The sequence below is a fragment of the Bos grunniens genome, chromosome 8 (assembly GCF_055505025.1).
Source record: "Bos grunniens cultivar Pamir isolate PY7600 chromosome 8, Bosgru_T2T1.0, whole genome shotgun sequence".
NCBI classification, from domain to species: Eukaryota; Metazoa; Chordata; class Mammalia; order Artiodactyla; family Bovidae; genus Bos; species Bos grunniens.
In genome coordinates, this window is record NC_141172.1 from 84,176,729 (window position 1) to 84,194,669 (window position 17,941).

Consider the following 17,941-nt stretch of genomic DNA (forward strand, 5'->3'; position numbering starts at 1 on the left):
TGCCTTGGGGAGATGGGCCTGTCCCCTCAGCCAGGGAGTTCGTACCCATCTGTCTCACCTCCTGGCCTCAGGCTTAGGATCTTGTCATAGAAAAGTCCTTGTGGACACAGAAGGGTGAGTGTCCACATCCAAGCGGGCTTGGTGCTCTACCTTTGGCCCTGGGGGCCCCATGAGCCGAGTCCCCACTGCTGGGCCGTGAGTGCCCACTGCCCTCCAGGCTGTGGCTGCATGGCCCCTGTCCTCTGCAGAGCCCTGTCACCACCCTCATTACCAGTGAGCTCAGCGCCCAGGACCACACAGCACCCGAGAGTGCCCTCCCCACGTGCGCTCACACACACACATGCACACAGATGTGAGAAGTGTGCACAGTGCTCAGATTCACATGTGCGCGCGCACAAGGCATGGGCCGCTGGGGCCTGCGCCGGGCTCCGATGGATCCCTCTCCCCGTTGCCTTCCTCTGTCATCTCCTTCCCCTCCAGCCGCTTTCTGGGGAAATAGAAGTATGTCAACCTGAGAACCATCATGTGCTTGCATTTTCCATAGGGGATTTCTAGAGGCACCGCAGGCTGACACCAGGAAAGATGCTGCCATTGGGCAGGCCCTCAGGAGGGGTTCCACTCCCGTGTCTCAGTCTCTCAAAGCATGTGGGAGGGAAACAAGATGGGAAGCAGAGGGATTGGCTTCACGACGTGGTGTCTGGCCCTCATTCAGTCAGCCTGTGGGTTCATTCACTCATTTGTATGCCCAGACATTAAAGTGAGGGCCAGGGCATGGGAGAGCCAGGCAGAGGAGCCCTCCTGCCCGCCCTGAAGCCCAGGACATCACGGCTTACCACTAGCTCTTCCATCTCTGCCCTGCCAGTCCTGGGGGGTGTGTCTCCAGACTCTGAGCATTAGTTGACCCATCTGTTCAAAGAGACAGGACCCCTCCTTGAGCATGGATATCCTGAGCTGGATAGCACTGCTCCAAGTGCTGTTTTCTGGAAATGGCTTCATGAATTAACCGCTAAAGCTGTGCTAAAGGTGCAGCTAGAGCATGTTCCTCTGGAACAGACCTTCACTGGGTGAAATGAGCACCCTGGGCTATGTGAACTGAACAGAGCCCTCAAAGGCTGGAACCACATGAAGGTTCCTCACTCAGGGTCTAGGGTGAGCGATGCTGTGAACATATCCACTCCCCTCCCTCCTCAGAGCTGTAAGGATGCACTGCACTCCAGGTCCCTTGCAGACAGTGCCCCGTGTAAACTGCTCTTACTGCTGCAGAGAGTGCCCACTGTACTGGCTAGCCATACAGGCCAAGGAACTAATTTCTGGACTCCAAGCTCAGAAGGTAGGAGGTCAGCAGAACCCTGAGGCCAGCCCAGCACATCCTGTCCAGTCTGCAGCCCTTCCACCCACTAAACAGGTAAGATCCTGATTCCCAGGGGAAGTTGCTTCCTGGACAGATGCCGAGGTATTACTATGTTTGTCCTGCTCTCTGACAGACGTGCTTGGGTAAAAGTGACACATGCCCAGTGAAAGTGACAGAACTAGGTAAAGGGCACCACTGGGTAAAGGCGCCAGATGCCTGACTGTAGGTGATAGAGACATCTGGGCGAGTGAGGCCACTGTGTGTAGGGTGCAGGCAAAGCAGACACCAAAACAAGCCAGTGCCTGGACCTCAGCCTTCCAATCTCCTGAAATAAATGTTACTTATATACCCCCCGGAATATAGTCCTTTGCTATTAGCAGTCCTGAACTATTAAGTAGAAGGACCTTTGAGGGGACATCCCAGAAACAGAATGTGGCAGGGAAGGTCCTGGTACTTACCCACAAGGCCCTGTGGCAGGGTCCATCCCCTGAGCGAGGGGCAGTCAGTGCCGGTCCCAGGTCTCAGGTGAGCTGGTGAGCTGTGGTAGTCCAGGGCACCTATTCCCTTGGCTCCAACTGGGCCGCTTCTTGTGACTGCTGACTTTCTCCTTCCAGCAATGACCCACCCAAGGCCTTGCCCTGGTGGTCCAAAGCAGCCCCTGAGTTCAGGCTGTTCTAGGACCCCCTCCGTGGATCCCAGCCTCAATGGCCCCTTCTCCAACTGTGCCTGGACCCCGTGCCCACAACTGAAGTCTGTGGCAACAGCCCAGACCACCAGCCAGGCCCCTCTCCCATCAGCTTGCCCCTGGCTTGTGGCAGCCATACAATGATCCCACTCCTAGGCTGGGGCTGGGGGAGGTGGAACAATGGGGCATCCATGTCTAGGCACAGCACCTATCCCCATGAGGGCCCCCTGCCAACTACTTGCTCATCAGTAACCATGACCTGTAATGAATTAAGTCCATCAAGGTGTGAAAGATGCCAAGGGCCACAGTCTTGCTGGCCCCCTGGGATAGGCCCTTAACCTTCTGTCCCCTGTCCCTACCTCCATAGCTCAACAACTGGAACTGCTCATGATCCATACCCCCCACCTTTGCACATGCTAATTCCCTCATTTGGAAGACTACTAACCACTCCCCCCCATCTACTCAACCTTCAGATCTTTGGTAAAATGCCACCTCAACTGGGAAAGTCCCCCACCAAACTCTAGTAAGAAGAATAGATCCTCAGCTACCACAGTACTTCAGCTACCACAGTGCCAGGGTGACGGTCCCATCTCCAGTCTGCCTGGGTGGGGAAGAGCTCCCCGGTGTTGGGAGGGGAGTGAGGGGGGATTTGAGCAGAGTGGGAGGGAGGGAAGTGATGGGGGCATTCAGGAGAAGTGTGTCTGTGAAGGAGGTGTGTGTGTGAAGAGCAGAGATCCTGTGATGGAGGCAGTTAGGGCTCTAGATGCTCTCAGGGATGTGGTTTCAGGCCCAGTGAAGTAACAGGCCGCTGCTTGTGGAGCCGGAAATGCAACTGCAATTTGCACAAGGCAGGGTTCCCCTCTGGGAGAAGGCACAAGGTCTGGGTCGGGGTGCTGACACTGCTGGAATCTGGGGTTGTTATTTTCAACCCGCCAGGTCAGTGCTCTGAGAGCTATCTCAGAGTGCCCACCCCACACCCAGAACCTCTGCACAAACCCCAGGCCTGACCAACTTGCAGGTCAGGTCCTTGCTGGCTGGGCCCTGGGGCCCCAATCTTGTAGACTGTGTGGGGATTTCGGAGCGTAGAGCTGGTGCCCTTCCCTCAGCGCTGGCTTGGTGGCAGCTGGCACCTCAATTCTTATCCCACTTGGAGGCAGGGCTGGAGCCCCATATCCCCTCAGAGGGCATTGAGGCCTAGGGCAGGGTCTGGGGGGCACTGCTGCCATGGGGCATCTTCCCTGGGCCACACGCAGATCCAGCAGCTTAGTTAGCTTAGTTTCCCCGGAAATAAATACTTGAGAGAGAGAAGAAAAATGTTAGAACATTCTGTTCGTGAATTCTTAAAAGTAATGTAGTGAGAAAAGAGGAATTAAATTCCATTAAAAGCAGGTGGGAGAAAAGGTGCCTGAGAGAGAGGGAAGTGGGTGGGTGGGTGTGGCAAGTGTGGAAGGAAGGAAACACTCAATCCTGCAGCAGAAGTCCACCCAGCCCAGCCCATCCTGGCCTAACTCTCAGATCAACTGGGCCTGGGCCTTGAAGGGTGGACACGGGATGGAGAGTCAGGGGAGGAGAACCCCAGGGTGACCTGGGATGACTCATCTATCCCTACCCCTATCTGTCATCTATCTATACCTATTTATTTGTCATCTATCTGTCTTCCATCCATCTGTCCATCAATCTATAATCTTTTTGTCCTCCATCCATCATCATCTCTGTATATTATAAAACAAGGAAGTTAAGCACAAAATCCTCCCAGCTCCCTCAGTCACCCCAATTCCTAGCTCTTCGTGACTTCCCCTTTCCCCACACTGACCATCCTACACTCCTTTAAGGCCAGCCCCAGCTCACGTGGCCTCGGGGTTCGTGCACCACAGTTTTGTCCTTCCACAGGGCTCCCTCCTGGTCCTGGGTCCAGGAGCATCAGCCTTGAGGGCTCCCGCACTTGACTTCCCTGTGTGTGTCCCTCTGTGGAGTCTTCCAACTCGGCATGTACATTTCCTTGCTTCTTACTCCTCGAGCCCCTTGCTTACTCTCAGGGTCTCTGCCTTCCCCCGGGATGACAGAGTGGGGTCCCCAGATGGGGCAGCTGCCCAGCAGGGCTTGGCCCTGACTGACTCTCTGGGCCCTGTTTTTTTTGTCTATCCCTTGGCCACTGTAACACATGTGCAGAGCTTGGAACTTGAGGAGTGGATCTATTGTAGACATTTACTAAGTACCTAGACTAAGTATGCCAGACACAGTGCTGAGCACAGGCTTTGAGTGGTTGCATCAAGTGGAAGGGCCAGAGCAGATTAAATAGATCTACAAGTATGATTAAGGGTCCACCTCCTTCCCCAGCTCAGGCAGACCTCCCTTAGCCTTCAGGGAGATGGTGAGCAGGACCCTCCTTCTCAGGCAACAGCCCTGATCATGGGCCAGATGACGTGGGGGTAGTCAGGGCTCAGATGAGGGCCCCAGGGGGGCACTGTGGGCAGTGACGTGACCAATGACATCAAAGGCAGAGCAAACCCAAATGGCCCGCCGTGACAGTGACAAGAAGCAGGAGTCAGGAGGGCCAGCGGGGAAGACCTCAGGGCACAGCCCTGAACCTAGAGAGCTGCAGCACAAGCCAAGGCCCTGAGACAGGGGTACATCCAGAGTGAGGGTTGGGGGCCGGGTCTGTTGACATGAGCCTGGGTGCTGGTGGGTGGGGAGATCAGGGGCTGTCAGGTACACCTGTGGGGGAGCAGCTGGGGCAGAGGCTGTCAGCGGCTGAATGCACAATGCCCCTAGTGCCTGTAGAGGCCAGCCTGATTTGGTGACCTAGGACCCATCCAGCCATCTGGGGCTTACCCTGTCTGGTCAGGTCTAGGCAAACTTCCTGTCCTGGCCAAAGGAGAAACTCAGCCATCTGCTGGCCATCTCCATGGTCCACACAGGCTGGCATCCCCCTGGTGTGGCTGTCAGGCATCCCACACACCACAGGCCAGAGACAGCTTCAGGCTACCCCAGGGCTATGGTGCTGGGCAGCCTCCACTTGTGCAGAGCCCTGAGTGGGGCTGGACCTGGGGGCATGGGCCCAGATACCACCTTGGATCCACCACGAGGGCCAGGTAGTGGGGCAGGTTCACAGCCAGGAGACTGACCCCTGCTGCTTCCTGGCAATGAGACAGCCAAGGTGCTCATAGTGACCAGCCGCAGAGATTGGCCTCTCTACTGCTTGCTCCCAGGGCCCAGCCACCTGACAGCTGTGCATCTGCCCTCTGACCAGGTTGGCCCCAGGCTCATCGGCTCCTCTGGGAACACGTGTCCACCCACTGCCCACCTGCTGGTCTTGCTTCTTCAGGGATCTCATCACACGTGTGAATCACCTTTAGTAGCCTTCTTTACGGGACATTCAGACACTCAGAAGAGCAGAGAGCTGGGTCTGGGGCCCCAGCTCTGCAGTCCCCAGCACTTCTAATCTTGCTTCATCCATTTCCCTGTACCTTTTTCTGAGTTATTCACTTTAAAGCAAAGCTCAGATTAGATCATCTCACCCATAAGCACTCTTGTTTATCAATCACTCTGTGCTCATCTTTCAGCCCCACAGAAGACTACGGGGTCATCTGAATGTCTGTGGAGCTGCCTCAGGCTCAGAGTGGGGAGGGCAAGAGAAGTGATGGGGGAGGGGCCTTGGGAGCTCCTGGGGGCTTCATTCCCCTCCCCGGGCTCCAGTTGCTTGGAGGTTCTCAGGTATCCCACCTGGAAAGGCCCAGGTGAGGGCTTTGCTGACTTGAGATGAGGGAATGAGGCCAGCAAGGGTCAGAAAGGAGATGACAAGGGGGCTGAGAGTGAGGGCTCAGGCCCTAGTGGTCACAGGGTGGACTGAGGGAGCTGGGGGTCCCAGCCATGTGAGAGGCGGCTCTGTGAGCCCCCAGAGACAGCACCTGGCCCTCACTGGTGTCTCTGCAGGGTCGAGGCTGGCTTGGCATCAGCCCCACTCTCCTTGATCCAGTACCGTGGGTATAGAAGGGAGCTAGTTGGGCATGTAAACTGCAGGAAATGTGGGAGTGCTGGAACTTTCCACGAGGGTCTGGTCAGGGGTCATCGAGCTGACTGCCCCGAGGACATGTATGTGGGGGTGATGTCTGGAGATGCCAACAAAGGCTTGGAGGGAGGGACAGAGGAGGGCTGTATAGGCTGGGGGCTCTGAGGGGCACAGTCCAGCACCCGGGCCTGGGTGGCAGGGAGGGTGGTTCTGGGAGCCACACGAGGAGAAGAATCAGCTTTATTGGTTACTTATACATAGAAAAGTGGGGGCTCAGATCCCCAAGGAGGGGCTACAGCCCTGCCCAATCACTGCTGGTGGAAGGTGTGAGGTCTGAGTCAGTGGCCACGGTGGGGGACCCACAGGGTCACTGATGGTCTATAGTCCTGGGTCAGGAAGTGCAGAGGTCATAGGTCACCCAGGGTGGGCAGCACACAAAGCCAGGACGCTGCTGCACTGGCAGAGGGCAGGCATCGCCTCGTCTCTCTGGAAATGTCCCAAGATGGGGGCCAGCTCCTTGACCCCCAAGCCTGCTGCATGTCCACGGCAGCGATGACCCTTGCTGAAGGCTCACCAGTTCTATCTTCTGGGCCTGGCTACTCCATGCTCCAGGAGGAGGAGCAGCTGAGGACGGGGCAGGCCCTGTGTGGCCAGAGTGGCCTGAGCACGTGTGGCTTATTTGGATGCAGTCCAGCGGGGCCAGCCTGGGCTCCGGTGGTTTAGAGGAATCCCGTGGACAGGAGGATGGGCCTCAAGGGCAAGGCACCTCCTGCGTCTAGGCAGCTGTGGCCAGGCATGATCCAGGGGCACCTGCAGAGAAGGGAGAGGGGAGGCATGGAGTCACCAAGGCCGGAGGAGCCTCCAGCTCTGTTCTGGTGACCCTGCCTCAGCGTGGTGTCTGCTAACCAGCCCATAAATGTCGGGGCCACTCTGACTCCAGAGTCAGCCCAATTCTGACCTGGGAGAACTACAGTGTCCCCCCGTGGGACACTGTCAGGGTTTAAAACCCTGGCCCAGCACGCTCGGACAGGGCACCCCTGAGAGCAGGGGCTGGTGGGTGGACATGTGCCGTGGGGACCTTGAGGTCTCCTCACTAGGCTGATGCTTGGGGAGACTCAAGACTGTCTTGGGGGCACACAGCAGGTGATTAATAAGTGGCCCAGTTGTCATGCGATGAGTGAGGCAGCAGGCTGGCATCCAGAGGATTCCACAGGGGACAGATTGAACAGCAATCTGGGGCCAGCAGCTGGGCAGAGAATCCATGCCAGGTGGGGCCAATAGTGATGGCAGGGGCAAGTGGAAGCCAGATACTCACAACAGGGCCACACAAAGGCCCTGCTCCCAGCATCTTGCTTCATCCGCTTGGTCAATCTGGAAGGTTTCCTCCTACGTCCCTGACACACAGGTGTTTGCTGTCTGTCTATGGCACCCGCCTCACCTCTGTGGCAGGCCTGAGGACTGCTGGGTCCGGGGCCCCGTGGACCTGTGTTGTGTGACCCTGGCCAGGACACATGCCAGACCTGCCAGCCTTCTGCATCTGCCCTCGTGACAATCCAGGTTGCCTGCCTCTGAGCCCCCACAACCTCCCTATAGGAGGGGCTTGTTGAGTGTGTTACGAGGCTCACGTGACTTGCTTGTGGCTTCTGCTCCCAAGTGGGGTCACCGTGGGCAGGCACTGGGTCTCTCTGAGCAAGGACAGTGGGCTGAGTGTGGTGTAGGGGGGCACATGCCCAGGGGCACCCACCCTGCAAGGCCTGGGCAAGGACAGATGCAGTCACGGGCGGTCTGCACAAAAGACCCTGAGTTTCCCACGCTGAGTCAGCAGCCCCGTGGGGTCAGCGGGTGGGTTCGTGGAGGAACAGACCCTTGACGGCCCTGCCAGCTCACCTGAGCCCCTACTGCCGGGGTGCCATGTCCATGGTGGGCTTCTGGACACCAAAGGCAGTAATGAAGATGTTGACCACGACGATGATGAAGACCAGACCAGTGGCCAGGTTGTTGAGGAAGTCCAGCTTGGCATGCTTGGCAGGGTTGTTGAGGTCATACCTAACTGTGAGAGGGAGCAGGCACTGCTCAGGGCTGGGAGATATCATGGGGCCCTCTTCTGCCCCCCCAGAGAGAGATATGCCTGCTTTAAAACACTGCCAAAAATGGGGCCTGGCCCAGGCAGTCTGCTATCTCTGGCTTGACTGCTGCAGCCCCGCTTGCTCTGTGAGGAGAAACTCAGAGGGGCCTGGCGCCTCATCACAAAGTGGAAGGTGGGAGGCCCGAGGCCCAGGCTTGCATTCTAAGGCACAAGGTACTGCACACACACAGGCAAGCACCATTCTGAGCACTGGCACGTGATAAGCCATTCCCACACGTACCCAAGGCTGTCCTTACGCCCACTTTCTAGGCAAGGAAACAGGCCCACAAGGTCACGTAGCCTGCCTGAGGTCATGCAGCCAGGTGGAGGGGAGCCCAAACACGTGCTGCTTCTATACCTGACCCTCACCTGGGGGGCAGGACCATCACCTGGTCCCTATAGCCCACCTAAGGACTAGTGGGTACATAGTAGGCACCCAATACACGTCAACTCTTTGTATGGTTATGATGTTTTCCTGTGTCCTCAGCTTGGGTGAGTGGAAGGATAGAGACATGAGGGGCCCTCTGGGGGCCACAGTGGGAGCTGTTAATCCATTTTGGACCATCTGGCCTAGCGAGGTGGGCTGGGGCTCCTGTGCAGCTCGTGAGGGCTTGCAAAATGTGTGACCCATCCCAGAGTGTGTGCAGGCAGAATCAGCTGGCTGTAGGGTAGGGGAACCCCAGGGCCCTCCCGCTGCTGCAGCCCCCTGCCCAGGCACGCACCAAGGAAGATGAGCAGCACGCCCACAGCAATCTGCAGCGCGAGGGAGATGGAGATGAGGACCACCAGGGGGATGAAGAAGGCGAAGCCAGGGCCCTGCTCAATGACAGCCTTCAGCTGGGAGGCGTTGGCCATCAGCAGTGCGATGTCCAGCATGCTCTCAGCTGCGCTCTTCTTGTTGGCATAATGGTTCATGTTGATGGGCTGGTTCCTGCCCCAGCGGCTAGGCTGCAGGGAGTGGGGTGGTCAGGCCAGGCTCTGCAGCAGGGGACTGTGGGCCCGGGCCCACCCTGGTGTCCCCTACTTTGAGCCTGGTCTCCTTCCTAGGTACTGGCAAGAAGGTGGGAGTAGATTGGGTCAGCAGATGAGGCTTGAAAGGGATGTGCTGATTAACAGAACAATAGGCCCAGAGAAGAGACTGTACAGCCCTGCAAGACCCACCCTAGGAATCAAGTCCTGGAAGAGAAAGGAAACAAAACACAACCTCAGCACACACTCTGGTTTTAGACGGGAAAATGCTGCCAACCATCTGCCTGCCATGGGTGGGGCCGTCTGGCAGCCTCCCCTGCGTGCCCCTGCCCGCCCTTCCCTTCAGGAGGTGACTGGTGCCAGGGAGGTGACGTGACAGCAGCTGGATCCCAGATTTCCACACACTTGCCCACATGTGAAATAAGACTTCCTGGGATGGCTGATCCACCCAGGCCATCTCCCAGCTGTGCGGGCGCACAGCAGGTGCTCAAGAGATGCCTCAGTATTCTAATCTACAGCTAAACTTAGCCTCTTCCTTACTTTTTTATTAAAAACAATCTTAAACCACTTTACTGAGTGAGATGTGACTGACACACAAAAAGCTGTACATAATAGACATGAAAACCTGAGGAGTGTGGAGCTAAGTGTGCACCGTTACACCATCACCACACCCAGGCCACCACACATCTACGCCTCCAGAGTCTCCTCCTGATCCGTCATTACGTGATAATGACGTGATAAGCACGAGGTCACCCTTAGAGTGCCCTACTGGTCATGACGCTCTAGAGCTTACCCTGCCTTCCTGTTTGTGTTGATAAACTGCGAACACAAGTTCGGCTACTTCCTCCCTCACTTCTGCCTGAGAACATCCCCAGTCCTCAAGGCCAGTCCCTGTCACTCCCGAGCACCCTCTGTGCCTCAAGGCCCCACCCAGAGCCGACTGTCTCTGCAGGCTAGGTTCTCTGCAGGGGCAGGAGCAGGGAGGGGAGTTAGGCAGAAGGCTGGCCTCAGAAACTGGAGTCCAGGCCACCTCTCCCGAGAGAGACTGGAGTTTGCCTCTCGGGATGGCTGTTTCACTTGAAGGCAACTCAAAGCCGCCTGGCATCCTCTTGGTAGCCAGCCCATCCGCCCTCTTCAAGCTGCCCCTGGCCAGGCCCCTCCCCAACCTCCCAGAACTAACCTGTACCCCTCAGCCCTGGCCACTTGTCCACAGGCCTTCCTGAGCCTAGGCCTCCTGGGGCCATTTGGGAGATCTTATTTCTAGACTCATGAAAGATGCAGGGATGGGAGGTGGGGGTTCTGGGGAGGGCAAACTTCTACTTTCTGCAGTTGGAGAAAGCATGGAGATTATAGAACTATACAATGGAAATTACAGAATCACAGAAATACAGAAGTTTTACAGAAGTAAAACTACTTTTACATTATATCTTCTATTTTAAATTGGAGTATAACTGCTTTACAATGTTGTGTTAGCTTCTGCTGTTCAACAAAGTGAACAGCTGTGTGTATACATACATTGCCTCCCTCTTGAACCTTCCTCCCAACCTCCCCACCCACCCCTCTAGGTCATCACTACATTATATCTTTTAAAGTTTAAATCTCATCTAGAATAACAGGCTCAGGAGGGCGAGCATGGGACTCCCGTGTCCTGTGTTCCCTCACTGTCCGTTGTTCTTAAGCAGCAAATCCTCTTGGTTTAAAATTCTAGACCAAGAGCTCGCTGGGAAAGCCTTTGTCCAACCCAGTGCCCTGGCCCTGCTCTCAGGGAAATTCCATGTGCAGCCTCTTTCTTTCTTTAAGTGGGGTCTCTCCTTTGACTCTCCATGCCAGGCCTACAACTGCACTCACAGCTGGGTGGGCCACCCCCCTTGCCCAAGAATACCCAGGGCACACCACTCCTCCCCAGGGTCTGTGCCCTGCCTCAAAAGCACCCACGCTGTCTCCCAGCTCTGCTCTTGCAAAGTGGCCCAGCTGCCCATGCTCCATCATGTATGTGCTCCACTGGGTGCAGGCATCCTGGAGGCCCTGGCCTGCTGGCCATGTGCCCCTAAGTTTCATAAACCAGAAACACCAAAATGTCTTCCTTGAGGCCACCCCAGTGCTCACCCCAATCCCCAATCCCAGAGAAAAAGCCAGACGCAGGTCTTCCAAGGAGCTTCCACCTTCTGGGGGGCAGGGGAGCTATACACACACAAATGCACACATTCATGAGCACATACACACATACACCCGCATCTATACACACATACACAGAAGCACAATGCATATACGCATGTAAGCATACACTAACATGTATACATGGTACACATGTACATGCACACACGTGGATACATGTACACATACGTGTACATACATACACACAATATACATGTGTGTGTTCATTAGCAAACACACACACAGCTAACTGTGGAGGCTTCTGGGCAGGAGGGAGAATTCCTCTTTTACTTTGAACTCTCTTGAGCTGTATAAATATTTCACGCCTATGCAACCACACACGCATTCAAATACACAATGCCAGCAGCAGCAGCAGTGCCCCCAGCACAGGGAGCCTGTGGCCCCCTGTCCTCCACCTTGGGGGCCCAGGGCAAAACCCGTCACCCTTCAGTTGGGTGCTTTCCTCCAGGGAGTCCTTGTCTTCACGGGGAAGTAAACTGAGGGGGTAAATTGAGTCTGTACGGGAAGGAAACTTGTCCAAAGTCAATAGGAAGTGAGGGCTGCACTGGGATTTGAACCCAGGTGCCAGGGCTCAGAAGCTCTGAAAGCTGACACCACAGTCTCCTCCGGCCCTGCAGAGCAGGACTGGGGTCAGGGTCACTTGTGAGGCTGAGTGCTTGGAAGTCCCCAGCCCCCTCTGCAGTTGAGCGCCCTAGGTGTGCAACAGGGCCATGGAGCAAACATCCCAGGAGGTTCTGGGGGATCTGGTCACTGTCTCAGGGCCCCTGGTAGCAAGCAAGGGCCTCAGCCCATATGTCCCTTCTGACCAGGATATTTCCTGCCCACAGAGCCATCTGCTTCCTATTCAACCCATGCAGTGATAAGGAGCACTGGCCAGAGGCTGCAGGCCACATGGCTGGTGGGGAGGGGGCTCTGGTCAAGCCCTAGCTGACTACAGGCTTGCAGTGTAGCCTCGACAACATGTTCCCTTCACCGGGCTTCAGTTTTCCCATCTGTACACCCCAGGCCACAGTCTGGGAAGTTCTACCACCCACCAAGTACACTAACAGTGAGAAAGAGCACTGTTCTCCCATTCTACAGAGTGGAAGATTAAGGGTCAAGGGGGCTTACTCAGGGCCACCGTGAGGGAGAGGCAGATCAGAATTTGAACCCAGCTTGTCCACCTTGAAGCTAAGGGCCACCCAGGACATGGCACAGCCTCATGTCCACACTGGGGAGGAGGCCAGGAAGCTTTATGTGTAGGGCCTTGGGTTGGGGGTGGATTTCAGGGTTGATTCATTTCCCTCGTGCCTGACCTTGGTACCCCAGGCCTTCTGGGGAGGGGCTTTGAGCTGTGGGGAGAGCTCTGGGCCCGAGAGGTGACCACTGTTCAGGTGAATCCCAGGGAAGGCACTATCCTGAGGAGGTCACCCAAGTTGGGGGGAAGTCAGAGCCCATCTGGCACAGGTGTGGAGCTTCACCTCCCCACCCAGCTGCCAGGAGCCATGCTTGGGACCCTCCCACTGAGACCTCTGCCCATGACTTGGGCAGTGCAGGGATCAAACACCCAGTTTAATGTGTCCCTGGGGCCAAAAGGAATTCACTGAAACCCAGCGGCATCTCAGAAGCTGAGTAAGCTCAGGGCTGCCATTCCTTTTTCTTTTCTCTAAAAGCCAGGAAGAAGCCTGTAGAGAAGGAGCTGGTTTTGGCAGGGATGCCCACAAGGCTGGCTCCTTGAGCCTACTTTCTGTGGACAATGTGCGTCATCCCAGTCATTTGTACACAGGCAGCTCGCAGGGACCCAGGCCACCCGGCCCAGGGTCACACTGCACTGAGCAACCTCAGCTTGGACAGGGAGGCAAATTGGAACAGAAGCAAGATTCAAAACAGGTCTGAGGTACTCAGAGTACCCAGTTTCAACACAGCGCATCCTCCAGTTCACCCTGGGCTTGGAGAGGCTGCCCATGGCCTCCAATTGGGCCCACGAGGTCTGGCTCATCCTCAGCCTCTTGCCGGTAAACCCTCTGCTTCCTTGGGAGATGAGGGCAGGCCAGGGCCATGGCCGACTGAATCTCTGCAGGACCTCAAGGTTTGGGTTATGGACTTCCTCCAATCCTGCCTGCCCACAATTCTGCCACTGACTCCAAATCCCAGGTACAAGCATGGAACAAGATGCCTACGTGGGAATTCCCACCCCCCTTTCCAGAGCCAGTTTCACATCTAAAGAATGAACGACCAAGGCCCTCATAGACCCAAAATTTATGAGGCTCATCAGCTGCTCTGGGAAGAGGTGGGATGTGGATGTGAGCCTTCCCTTTATCATCTCCACATCCTGCCACACCACAGACCAGCAGAGTGACTGGTCTGTGCTCAGTTTCCTCAGCTATAAAATGGGCAGGCGGGCATATGATGGGGAGTGAATGAAGCGCTCAGAAGCCTAGTGGCTGGTTAGAGCGCAGCTGGGGCAGGGCAGGACTGATTGATCCTCTTCCTCGCCACCCAGCCTCATGGCTTTGAAAGGCTGCCTCCCAAATGAACTGTAACAACTTATAATTAAGTCTATTGTGAAAGTCCCTAACAAGGAAGAGCGAGGACTAGCCCCGGAAACTGCATGAGCTGAGTGAAGCCCAGCTCCAGATGCTGGCCATTGCAGCCACTCCTGCATAGGGCCCCTCCCCTTGGGCTCAGTGGGCAACAGTGGATGTGGGGGTTCTGGAGTCCTCACTTCTGGGCTGGGACCTGAGAACTGACCAGGTAGGATCTGCTGAGGCCGAGTAGGATCTGTCTGATCCATCGGTGTGGGGCATAAGCTGCTACTGTGCCCACTGCCTGGGCTCAGCGTGAAGGCACCCACCCCAGGTCACACTAGCTCACTTTTGCACTGTGCCCACACCATCTGTGCCCAGCCAGCCTTGGAAGGTCTCTTGCTCCATGTCTGAGTTCCTGGCGGGAAGTTTCCCAGGGTAGGGGTGGGAGGTCCTCGCAGCAGCTGAGCGGGGTTGGGCAGTCCTGCTTCCTGTGGGCTCACCACTAACCAGAAGTAACTGCGCGGCCACGTCAGAGTTGCCTTTTGGAACATGGCCAAGACCCCGCTAGCCTCAGGATCTGCCAGGAGAGCAGAAATGAGAAAAAGAGCAAACGTGGAACTTCCCTGGTGATCCCGTGATTAAGACTCCACAATTCCAAGGCAGGGGGCACAGGCTCAATCCCTGATCGGGGAACTGAAATTCCACATGCCAGCTCAGCAAGGCCAAAAAAAGAGTTTAAGAGAAAAAGAGCAAACCTCTCCCAGCAGCGGAGGCTATGCAAGCAACCCTCCCTCCCAGGACTTGGTTTCCAAGCCCAAATGTTGCCCTGCGAGCCTCACTGCACCCTGTCCTGCCAGAGCCCTGCTGTGTCCTCGGCTGGCTATAGCCCCAGAGTCTGCAGTGTCCAAGGCAGCTGCCCCCTCAGATAAACCCTGGGCATGGCCACATTTATTTTCACAATATAACTAACGCTTCTTATTTCTTTCTGCTGCCATCCAAAAGTGAGTTAATTGACTAAAGACACCAACTCACTCCAGCAGGGGCCCTAAGCTGACTGGCCTTGCATGGAGGCCACAGGGGTAGGCAGCACGTGGAGGGGGACATCTGTGGAGTGGACATCTGTGGAGTTCCCTCACTGCTCTGGCCTGACAGATCATCTGCCCTTGGATTATACATACAACTCTCCTCTGAGCCCAGTCACCCTGGGAGGTGAGTGATTCTTCCCCACTCTACAGAAGAGGAAATTGAGGTTCACAGAGAGAGTCCGTACTTGCTCAAGGCCATGCAGCAGGGCATCTTGAGACCGATGGGGCTCTGGGCTTGGGCTCCCAGTCAGTCCTCCTGCAGCTAGGGGCACATTGAGGACATCGAGGTGACTCAGCCCACACATCCTGCTGTCTGGGGGCTCTTGCTCAAGTGGGGACATATATGAAGATCCTGGGATTTTCCCCTCCTCCCAGCAAGCCTTTCTACCCCTCCTCAAGCAGGACCTTGGGACTCAGATTCAGGCAGGGGCCACTGGGAGGGAAGGCTGTGGAAGAGCCAGGTGAGGTGCAGGGGGAGGGCCGTGCCTATGGTGGGGTAAGGGGAGAGCGGATTGTGCCTGGGAGAAGGTGCTGCCCTTCCTAAACCCTGCCGGGATGTCATCTTTGAAAGAGGATCTAGTTTGGCAGGCAGGAATGTTAATACTATGCGTCCAGTTCACCCCAGCACTTCACACACATTAGCCCATTTAGTCCTCACCACAAGCCTCTGAGGGCTTCCCTGGTGGCTCAGACAGTAAAGGATCTGCCTGCAGTGCAAGAGATGTGGGTTCACTCCTTGAGTTGGGAAGATCCCCTGGAGAAGGGAATGGTCACCCACTCCAGTATTCTTGCCTGGAGAATCCCATGGACAGAGGAGCCTGGCGGGCTACAGTCCAAGGGTTCGCAAAGAGTCAGACACAACTGAGTGACTAACACTTTTACTTTCTTTCATAACCCTCTGTTGGAGGTGCTGCTCTCACCCCATTTCACAAATAAGACACTGAGACACAGAGTGATGTGCCTAAGAGCACAGTGAGGCAGGTCCTGAGGGTGGGAAGCAGAAGGCAGAGGCTGGAGAGAGAGCAGTGTTGGGTGGGACTGGACCCCAGGCTGGATGAGCAGAGCAGCCGTCAGTCCTGACGTTCTCTCCCAGAGCCTCCCTGCCTGTGACTGGAGCCCCCTGGAATAATGTGTCCACTCTCACATGAGCGTCCAGAGCCTCCATGGCCCCTCTGCAGCTGGCAAGGTCTGACCTCCTATACTCAGCCCCGATGTACTTGGTGGTCCAGCCCCTGGGCCCTTCTGTCACTGTTCTTCCTCCTGGGATGCCCTTCCACACATACTCACACCCCAGGGCTCAGTGCCAAGGTCCCCACTGGTCAGGAAGTCTTCCCACCCGCCTGTGTGTTCAGCACTCTGGCCATGGCTTCTCCGTTAGGACTGGTCTCGGCTCTCAGATAGAGTGGAACAGGGCTGTAGCACCCACAACTGGTCTCAAAGCCAATGACCGTGACCCCTGAGCACAGGGATCCCTGCCTGCTGAGGGACTGCTCCCCAGGCCAGGGCCTTGCTTGCCCCACATGTTTGCCCTCCACCCCCTAAATATGGCCTCTTACTACAGCATCACCTAGGACTGGTCACCCACATCTGAGCAGGGTCAGTCTCGGCCTTAGTCTGGTGTACATGGCTGAGAGGCCACTGTCCCTGCCCCCATCCCCAGGGGTCAGAAACTAAAAGAAAGTCCAATGTCAACAAGTTACCAAAGGGTGGTGCTCAGGTCTGCGCCACAAACAGAGGCCCTCGGGAAGTGCGTCCTGGGCAAGGCCGGTTATAAACCGCTACTGTGGCCCTGCTCCAACAGTGGGACAGGACCCCAGGGTGCCAGGGTACTGGATCTAAATGGGACCACTGCCAGGGCCTGCCCCCATGCTCACAGCGCTCCAAGGCCAGCAGGGCCGGCTGAAGCGCAAGAACCCGCGGGTGGAGAGAGGGGAGGAGGCCACAGCGGCCCCAGGTTCCCCATCAGGGCAGCACAAGACTGTGCGGTCGCTGTGGACACCGTAAGTGACGTAACTGTCTGCCCGCTGCTGGCCTGGAGCCCAGAGGCCGGGATCCGTTCGGTGCCTAGTCCCAGCGCGCAGCGAACCGGAGCAGAGGCAGAGCTGGAGCGCTGTGTGAGAGCCAAGAAGGCAGGGGCCGCGGAAAGCGGAGTGAAGGTGGCGCCCAGGCCCCACGGCTGCGCAGCTCCGTGTGGGCGCTACCTGCCCCGGGCCACGTACGGCAGCCTGCCAACAGCCCGCGCCCCAGCCCAACCTTCCAGAGTGGCTTGAGCCCCGGATCATCCCTGGGCTCCGCGCGACCACGCTGGCAAGGGGGCGGGACGCAGGGGGCATGGCGACCACCCCGACCCTCACTGCGGACGCGGCGCGCAGCGGGTCGGCGCCTGTAGGTGCCTGGGAGTCTTGGGAGCAGGGCTCAGAGAGGGCGGGCGTCGGACAAGGTCGCACAGCGGCACGGATGGAGGGGGTGCTTACCGAGGCGCCCGGGGATCCGGGCGAGCTCGGGCGCAGGTCGCCGTTGAGCTCGTACTCTTCGGGGCGCGAGTCCATGGTGAGGCACTGGGTCAGCTTTGCTCCGGGTCTCAGCGTGGCCCGCGCCCCAGCCGCGCACACAGACCCGGCTGCGGGTCCGCCCACGGCCCGCCTTCCTCCCGCCCGGCGCACGCAGCCGCACTCAGACTCCGCCCCCAATCCCCTGGCGGAGGCTGCGGGGCGGGGCTTAGGCCACCCGGGGCCTGCCCCGCGTGGACCTCTATGGCAGGGGGAACCAGCGCTGAATTTCATTTCTGTTAGGTCCCCGATCTCTAGTGTTCGTGGTAACGCACGTCGCCTTCTGCGTTCCTGTCGTGGACACTTTTAATCCATAAACCGAGGGCAAGAACCGGCCTTTCCCAGGCCGCTTCGCTAACCGCCATGAAGGCTAGCGGGTACTGCCGCGTGTGTGGTTTTGTGTTTCCCCGGATGACACTCACCCGCGGGGCCCCAGTGCAGCTCTCGCCAACACATCGCTCGCCCCGCACACGAAACCTGCGAGTC

At 57.1% G+C, this 17,941-nt stretch overlaps 1 protein-coding gene across 4 annotated transcripts; it reads right to left on the reverse strand.

The window, feature by feature from the left end:
* Nucleotides 1-6,268: 6,268 nt before the first annotated feature.
* NINJ1 (ninjurin 1) lies at nt 6,269-17,547 on the reverse strand. Of its 4 annotated transcripts, none has more exons than XM_086414444.1 (4): nt 17,381-17,547; nt 8,893-9,118; nt 7,933-8,091; nt 6,269-6,855 (listed from the first exon to the last, which is right to left on the reverse strand). In XM_086414444.1, the coding sequence occupies exons 1-4, from the start codon at nt 17,453-17,455 to the stop codon at nt 6,821-6,823; spliced, it is 495 nt and encodes a 164-aa protein (XP_086270570.1). In that variant the 5' UTR covers nt 17,456-17,547; the 3' UTR covers nt 6,269-6,820. The 4 variants fall into 4 exon arrangements, with proteins under 4 accessions (XP_086270570.1, XP_086270571.1, XP_086270572.1 ...); XM_086414445.1 differs by having other exon boundaries at nt 7,933-8,095; XM_086414446.1 differs by having other exon boundaries at nt 8,893-9,346.
* Nucleotides 17,548-17,941: the final 394 nt, after the last annotated feature.

Coding starts and splice junctions, on each gene's coding strand:
- NINJ1 (XM_086414444.1), bottom strand. CDS start 17,455: ATGGACTCGCGCCCCGAAGAGTACGAGCTCAACGGCGACCTGCGCCCG. Junction 9,119..17,380: donor CCGGATCCCCGGGCGCCTCG/GTAAGCACCCCC, acceptor CACTCCCTGCAG/CCTAGCCGCTGGGGCAGGAA. Junction 6,856..7,932: donor CCCCGGCAGTAGGGGCTCAG/GTGAGCTGGCAG, acceptor CCTTCTCTGCAG/GTGCCCCTGGATCATGCCTG.